Genomic DNA, 8,778 nt, shown 5'->3' with positions numbered 1-8,778 from the left:
ACAGTGTACACAGTCTACTCAAATAGAAATAGAAAAAATCTCCACCCGATTAAGACTATTTGTTTGAAGGATGATGTAAGGGAGTTGTTACAACTATTTATTTGGACAATGACAAAAACAAATAATTTAGAGAATAATGTGTTATTTCAAAAAAACAACAACAACACCTTGTATTTTCAATAACGTATCTTTTTGAATTAAAAGTCTATGTCTAATCACTTTGGCCATTTTTTATAAGATCAATTTTAGAGTTTTTCAATGAATTTTTATAAACGGCACCGAATTCTACTTGAAAAGTTATATAAGTTTTCAGCTTTTTAAATAAAGAAGATACAGGGGGTACTCTGAAAAGTGTTGTATCTCAAAAACCGAAATTGCTTCTGAAATCCCGATTGTTCCATGTTTCGTTTCGCAAATCCGTATCTTTTTTAGAAAAGGAAATACCGATACAAGTGCACATAGTTTCCATTTTTACGGATTGTCTTGGTTATTTGTTATAGTCAGAAACTAGGGTCAGTGGAAAATCTGAAAAAAATTCGTGGAATGTTACTAAAAGCCTCGAAAAATGTTTATTAACGCTATATTAATGTGTTTATTTTCTTGATAACAATAACATAAAGTATACTCAATTGGATTTAACTATTTTCTATCGTGAAAAAATTTTTGTATACTAAACAAAAAAATTTGTCTGTATTCTGATTTCGAGGGAGTAGGAGAGTCTTGAAGTTCCTTCCGTTAAAATTGTGTTTCAGATTTCGATAATGATGACCATATAGGTCCAGAAGATATAGATTCCGCACTTAAATTGCTCACTGGACAAGAACTAACCGTAGAAGAGAGACAACAGATTGTTGAAAAAGTAATAGAAGAATCTGATGTCGATGGTGACGGGAAACTTTCTTACATGGAACTCGAACATTGTATAACGAGAGCTCCCGATTTCTTGTCCACTTTCCATATACGCGTATAATGTGAAAATTAGTTAATTAGGGTATGTTGTTTTGGGTATTAATAAAAACGTTTCGTAGAAGAGAATAGCTTTATTTATAGAAAAATTAAACAAGCTAGATCACAGAGTTAGTAGATAAAGACAGATGAAGATCGTCTGTTGTATTGTACTTTGACGTTAGGTTTGACAAATTTGGGGTTGAACGGCCCTAATGCGTCTTCGTTCGTCGAGGAAGGGGATTTATGTTCCTTTAAAATGTGTAGCTGCTTGCACATCGAAAACACTCCTGCAACAAAAATAATATAAAAAGGTAAGGAAAAACAAGTTTTTCTAAATATAAGCTGAAATGGAAGTCTAGAAATTTGCGATATCTATCAATGCAAGTAAAATTCTTTTATTATACATAATGTACAAAATCTAGCTCTCTAAAACCCCAAATAAAGCTACGAAACGTCGACTTTTAACATAGTCTTTCGAAGCGTGTAGGAGCTTGGCTACATTTTTCAATACGTTCTTGGAGAGGTACTCGATTTTTAAACAATGCTTCTGGATTGCTTTTTGATTTCAATGACAGCTGCTTGCAGACTTCCAGACAATTCGTGGGGGAAATCAACACTTTTTTCGTATTTTACAAAACAACATCGGAATATCCTAAAGTTCAAAAAGTATATTTTTTCTGTGGAAAGGAATAATCAGCGGAGTAGACGACTTTATAAATTAGTAAGCATATCAAAATAATTATATTGAAAAACATTAAATATCTTAATAATCACTAAAAAATCGTAGTAATCTTTAAAAAATCACCGAAATTATATTATTAAATCCGAATTAATCCCTCTATTTGACATAATCTACATCGACTCTAAATGCCTATGCAAAAATAAAACATATCTTCTTAATAATAATATTCTGCGGATATGTATGTATTTTATACATGTTGGGGTTTTCCTACTGACGTGCGAGAGATTAGAATCAATAAATTGGTAGATATCCATCTATCTATTTATTTGGAATAAAAATGGAAAAATTATAAAGAAAAATTTGAATGTTGTACTTTAGGCGCAAGCTCTAAAAACGATGCTAAAAATTTTTGTTATATAAATTATTTATTGTAAAACACGGTTATTTCATAGTGCCTATAAGTTTCGGTGTTTGCCGAGCTTTTATTGTTAGTTATTATTTCTTTTTATTGGGCATTATGTGCTTATAAAGCATAAATTCTGAAGCGAGACTTCTTTAAAAAATCTTGACAGGAAACAACAATCCTAAACTAGCTGATAAAATTAATGTACTGACTGGACCATATTTTGTATAACTTGTTGCCGGTTTACCTTACCTCCAAATCTGAGTGTTATAAAAAAAGTGTGAAGGAAAAAGTTGTTTCCAGTAAAATGATCTTGAATTTTGTGTATTATTTCAATTGTCACTCAATTATAAGCAGGGTGGCCAATAAAGTTACATTTTTCAAAATAAATAAAATAAATATCTATATATCGCTCTCTAATTCACCGGGATTAAGGTCTTTGTTACGTTGCATTTAAAAAATTTTAACATAATTTTAAAAATTGAAATATTTTTATGAAATACACGTTGCTGCCATGCAAAATGTTTATTTAATTTAACTATTTTTTTTAAACAAACGCTCTTTATAGTTTTGCATTTTCGGATAGACTTTAAAAAGACAAATCCAGCGATATATATTTCAAATTTATTGGTGATTGTTATCAATTCCGAGGAAATATTAACTCAATTCATTACATTTCTTAGCTCTTTTATGAAATTGCTGGTTATTTGAAATTCCGTTAAATATTGTAAAAAAAATATATTAGAAAATAAATAAATGAATAAATATTATTTCAATCAATCATTGAGGTGTTTTCTCATTTGAAAATGTATAGAAAATGTTTATATTGAAAATAATAAAAGTCCGAAGGTATAGAGCCAAATTTCCTGAAACCTCCACCCATCTAGCAGCTTCAGATCTGGACTTAAACAAGCGGATTTTAATTTAAGGTTAGAGTTTTGTAACTTGATGGATAGATATTTCTTGGATAACATCTTTCAAAATGTCATTTGGACTGACGAATTGATATTTAAAAGAGCAGTAACATTCCTGGAACAGAACATCCCTATTTGATAAACAAAATTGCTTTCGAAAAATCGTCGCTGGGCGGGTTAAGTTCGAAGGGCCTTGTTTTTGAATTTGCGACGTACATTTTTGAAAAATTTTCTGCGTCTTCTTGTTTTAGGTCGCGTAAACCGGTTTGGAGAAATGATTTTTTCTTAGATCCTGGCAAACGCGATTTTTTATTTTTTGAAAATACTTCCCGACTCCCCAGTCGTCCCAATTTCGATAGGTCCCGTCAGGGAACAAAGCTTTATACGTGTGCCAAAAATGGAATAGATAGTTTCAACTTTCGAACACTTATCGTTTTTCATAGGAATGTAAAAAAATTGTCGAAAAAAGAAAAAAAAAAGATGGACGCTGAGTTCTGATCGCTGTCATTTTTATTGACTTGTGTGTTCCGCGGGCTTATTAACGGGAGCCAAATTTGAACATGGTTCGTCAAACCGCTCGAAACTTATGGCCAATTAATACCGCGTCTGCTGAGAAACGGAGAACAGAGAACGGAAAAGACACCAAAAAATTTTTTTTTCGACGCCGATCATTTCTGTACCAATGGCGGTCCTTTAGAACCAACCATTGCAGAGATATAGTAATTTTTAAACGGACATTTTTGACAATGAATTGGGCAAAATGGCACCATTTTGTGGTCACCAAGGAGCCCGGATTTAAACCCACTATACTTCTTTTTACGGCGCCCTTTAAAAGAAATAGTATACTAAAATAAGTCGATAGAGGTTTTTTGCATTACAACAACAAGTTCTGGAAGGATTTAACCAATTAAATGCGACCAATTATATATTAAATACCAATACATGTGGAAAATTTAATATAAAATTAAAGTTTTATAATTAAAAAGTTTTGTGTCAAATGTTGATGCCGTTTTAAAAATAAAATGATCTAAAATTTGACAAAAAATGTTAAAGATGCTTTTAGAATTAATGGTAATTGTATGTTAAAGGTCATATGTAGGGTGTTTGATTTCAAAACAATTGAGAGGAATAACATAATTCAAAACATTCCGTTGATAAAAATATTTCAATCTTGAATATTGCCTGAGAAACAATATTATTTTATGAATTATGTTAAACAGAAAAATGTTTTAAAAGTTAATAAACTATGTAACAATAACCTTTTCAACATAACCTGAATCCCGAAGATTTTCGCTAATAACGGTGCATTGGAGGCCAATATTATTATATATTATTTTATTTACTTTAGGAGTATTTAAAAATTAAAAAATAGGGTTTTCCATTTAAAAAATATAGCTTTATTCGACAACCCTGTGTGTAACTGAGTAAATAGAAAAATTAACGAAACATTTTTTTTTAAATCTCATAGTTTTCGAAATAACAAAACCAAAAATATTTGATAACAGCTGTGAGCTATTTTCAACATTGCAACTTTCAACATTGCAACTTTCAACATTGCAACTTGGCTTTAAAACTTTTATGAACTTAATATTGGCGCACCTTATTATAACTGGGACGATATTGCCCCATTGTACTTTGTTATCATTGATAATATTTTAATATCGAGATTTGGTTTTCATATTGGTTCTCGGTGTTCATCCAGATCGATAATTCCCCGTGATCCCCAACGAAGATCTCTCCTCAGTTATTTTCCAGACTATAAAGATTTTTATGTATTTTAAACGTAGATACGAGAATTGGCGTTCCGTTTTAATACCGACTGCACGTGCCCTTCTATATACCACCCTTTGCGTCATTGTTTTACTTGATGTATATTACCTTTTGTCCAGTTGCGGTCCATGCTGGCCAATGAAAGAAATGGGCTAATGCCAGAATGCAGTAATCCGAAACTCTGGGCAAACTGTAGCAAACCAGGGCTGACTCCATCTTCAGATATTAAATCGATAAGTTCGCATATAGTATCGGGCATCCAGAGAAAAAAGAAAAACATCGCCATCAACAGCATAAAATACCCCAGACGTTTTCTATTCTTCAATGTTTTCAATGCTGTACCCTCGGGTACTGCTGTTGCATCTGTCGCTTCCATTTCGTCCTGTGGAAATCAATAAATACACCTCATACTCTTTTATGTTAGTTTGTAAATCCATTAAAATTACTACATTATTTGGATCACTATTATTTTGAGCAATTGGTGCTAGTAACTTGATTAAAATAATTGAAAATTAAAAATCGCATCTGTAATAACAAAATTAACAAAAATCTTACTATAGCATATTATTCATAATTATTCATATGTATTGTTTGCAATTAATACTTGGTAAAATCAGCCAATAACTCAAAGTTAGAAAATGGCGACATACTTGTACATCTTTATTTAGAGGAACTAAAATTTTTGTTTTATTTTTTAAATAACAAAATTAATTTGGGGCAGTTTAAAAAAAAAGAAAAAGTGTTCTTACAAAATTTAAATACAAATTAATGCTTGGTAAAATCAACAAATAACTCAAAGTCGGAAAATGTTAGCCCTGTAAATCAGTTTTAATTAATTCTTCATGAATTATAATTAAAAGTGTGGAAAGATTCTTGTACATCTTTATTTAGAAGAATTGCCATAATTAAAATTTTTATTTTATTTTTTTTAAATAAAAATGGGCAAATTTTTTAATTTTTAAAAAAATATTGTAGGCTTACAAAATTTAAATACAAAAATAAGGTAAAATTAAAATCAAGGTTAGTAGCCATGTATTGTTTGCAACTAATGCTTGGTACAATAAACAAATAGCCCAAAATCTGAAAATATTAGACCTGTAAATCAGTTTTAATTGAATTATTCAAAGTACGGAAAGATGCATGTATAGCTTTAATTAGAAGAAATACTGTAACTAAAATCTATGGTTTGGTTTTTTTATTTGCCAATTTAATTTATTAACAAATTTAACAAATGGACCATTTTTTTAAATTTTTGAAAAAATATTGTAAATAAATGAAATTCAAAACAAATGACTTCTAAGAAAAGTTATTTTCTACATTTTGAGATAAGGTAAACTACTTTATTTTGCATAATTTTGTTGATATGCCATACAATTAGAAATGTGAAAGATTTTAAATTGGAAAAATAAGCGACTGCTGTACTGAGAGTAATTCATATTATCCATATATTTATTTAAATTATTTGTACGAGATTGCCAAAATCAATATATGTTTTGTAATAGACAGAATATAGGTTCTTGTGTCTACTGGAACAATAACAATTTTGGTATTTCGAATGGAAAATTCTAAATAAATTTCTCGTTAAAAATAACATAACAATAATAACATTTGGCAGAACACATTGGCAAACAGTGCGGTTAGACCTAACAGAAGTTTTGAATAAATTGTTTATTTAATTTAATTACTTTTTGGAGCTGGTCTCTCAAAAACCAAGACGATATACTTTGAGACACACTATACTAGACATTACACTGCCGCTACACTGTTCATTCCGTTCGTATGGTTTTAAATAAAGTCTCTTTTCCATAAAAAACGGATCAGCATGGATTAACGAATATATGCGAATTTTATAAGCGCACAGCCTGACAGTAGACTTAAAAAGGTTTAATCTGCATATCAAACAGTAGATTTTGCGATTGCATTAAAAACGAGTCGCGACATTACCGCTACGAAGCTTTCTTTTTGATTGCTACTTCAAACTGAAGTAAACCTCGACTCCGTGAAAATTATATTAAGTTTGTTCTTCGGTTCAAATTGTAAACTTAAGAAACATCTGTTCACGCAAGGGTAATAATAGTAATTGTCGTTTATTGTTTGTTTATAGACTCCGTAACATGCGTTTGTTGCCGGTACGTATATAGCAAAAGTATATTAAGGGCGTATAATGAGTAAAACCATTTGGAAAAGGGAAATTGCGAATAACAAGGAGTAATACGAAGTTTACTTCGTAATGAATTTTAATGCAAGGGCGGAAAAAGAAATTTTGAAAGCGCGCTGAAATTCGAAAAGGGTGCCGCAATTATGCAGAACGAGAAGAGATACGAAAAATGTCTCATTGCCCGATATCGTTTTAATCTGCTCGCAACAATACGCTTAAAAACCGCAAGGGGAAATATTTTTTAATATCTACAAGTATTACTTTTTTCGTTTTCTGTCACTGGTCGATGAAAATATTGAGCCGTTCCAAAGAGGAAAGTTTTATTTTGTTTTCGCACAATGCAATTTGTCCTCGTAAATTAAATTGAAGGTAGCTTGAAAAAGACCACGCACTGGCTCCTCTTGCCATGACTTTCTATCGATCAGCATTGTTGAAGCACAGTAGTAGGGCGAATAGGTACAAAAATGTATCATATTTATTGAGTTGTCGTCTGTTGTGACGGTCGTTATGAAAGTTCAAAAATATCCTTTAAAAAATTGGTTTAATTTTAAAAGTTATTGTCTTCTTATATACAAAATGAGTTGGCCCTTGGCCCATCGGTTTTTGCGATTCAGAGGATCTGCTATTCTAGGGGTCTATTATGATTACATTTTTCAATTCATATGATACACGTGACTCAAATGTATCAAAGTTATCAAAGATGATTTTTTTAAAAATTATACCTATATATATATATATACATATATATATATATATATATATATATATATATATATATATATATATATATATATATATATATATATATATATATATATATATATATATATACAGTCGAAACTTGATGTAGCAAAATTGAAGGGATTGCTTTTTTTTCGAAATAGAGTTATAGACACTTGAAAAATAACAATACGCATATGTGTTCTGTAATATTTAATTATTTTATGTACATATTTTAATCTCTATTTAAGAACATTCTATATAATTATTAAAGAACTACATTTAATGGTCATTTCTTTTTGAATTTTTTTAGTATGCCAATATGCATCTCGTCCTCTGTGGTTGAGCAATCCATGAGGCGCGTCCCCCGGGTGGCGGATAGGGGAGCCCAGGCTGTCACGGGCCTGGGTGGCTGGGAAGAAGGAGGCATGAGGAGGTAAAAATCCAATAGGGCTGACAAATAACCAGTCGTGGACCAGCTCACCCTGCCCAGCTGTCGTGTCGTGGCTAAGGGCCTGTACAGGGTATAACGGTGCCGACTGGCTTGAAGTCGGTTGATAAACCAGGCGTCGGGTGCCGGCTCGACGAGTGGGCATGCGACGCGGGGGGTCTGAGCTTCACCACTTGGACCAAGAGGAGTAAACCTCAATAAAAATCCTAAATCCTACGGTGGGGGGTCGGGCCTAGGGGATGCATGACTGGATAGAAGATCAGTCTCTACCGATCCCAACCCCGAGGCACCGGGCGCACCTCGGGGAAGGCAGCCTTACCTCTGCATGCGGGGCTCTGCAGAGGTGGACCGTTTGTTTCCCTAGCTACTCATGGGACCTTTATGGAACCAGAAATGAAATGTGTAAAGGAGAAGGAGGAGGGGCCCCCAGGGGGGCTCCAGTAAGCAGGGGCGTCCTCAGGAAGGCCCCCTCCAAGGGCGATCTGAACAGGATCCCCAGGTCGCCAGCGGGGTGAAGGGCTCGGTACAAACCGGAAACACCACCTGGATGGCACACTGCCCCAGACATAGGAGTGGTGCGGAAAAAAGGAGCGCGAAGAAGAAGAGACTCGCGGTGACGGTTGCGGAACCGCAGACGGGCTCTCTTCCGGCGCCCAGGAATCCTGCCACGCCGTCAACGGAGGGCGGGAAGCAGAAAAGAAAAATGGGAGAGACCACCCAGGTTGGGGCACC

The 8,778-nt window shown here is 33.1% G+C and overlaps 1 protein-coding gene across 1 annotated transcript in view; it reads right to left on the bottom strand.

Moving 5' to 3' along the window:
* Positions 1-1,035: 1,035 nt before the first annotated feature.
* LOC132708582 (uncharacterized) overlaps positions 1,036-8,778 on the bottom strand; it is a 62,343-nt gene continuing 54,600 nt past the window's right edge. The window contains exons 3-4 of the mRNA XM_060680979.1: positions 4,826-5,099; positions 1,036-1,235 (exon numbers count right to left, since the gene is read on the bottom strand). Coding sequence (XP_060536962.1) covers positions 1,078-1,235; positions 4,826-5,099 — 432 coding nt within the window. The 3' untranslated portion in view covers positions 1,036-1,077. The remainder of the gene's footprint in view (positions 1,236-4,825; positions 5,100-8,778) is intronic.

This window comes from Cylas formicarius, unplaced genomic scaffold, assembly GCF_029955315.1.
Source record: "Cylas formicarius isolate icCylForm1 unplaced genomic scaffold, icCylForm1.1 PGA_scaffold_12__32_contigs__length_19106922, whole genome shotgun sequence".
Taxonomy (NCBI): Eukaryota; Metazoa; Arthropoda; class Insecta; order Coleoptera; family Brentidae; genus Cylas; species Cylas formicarius.
The sequence above is the reverse complement of the archived record's forward strand: the minus strand, read 5'-3'. Positions and strand labels throughout refer to the sequence as shown.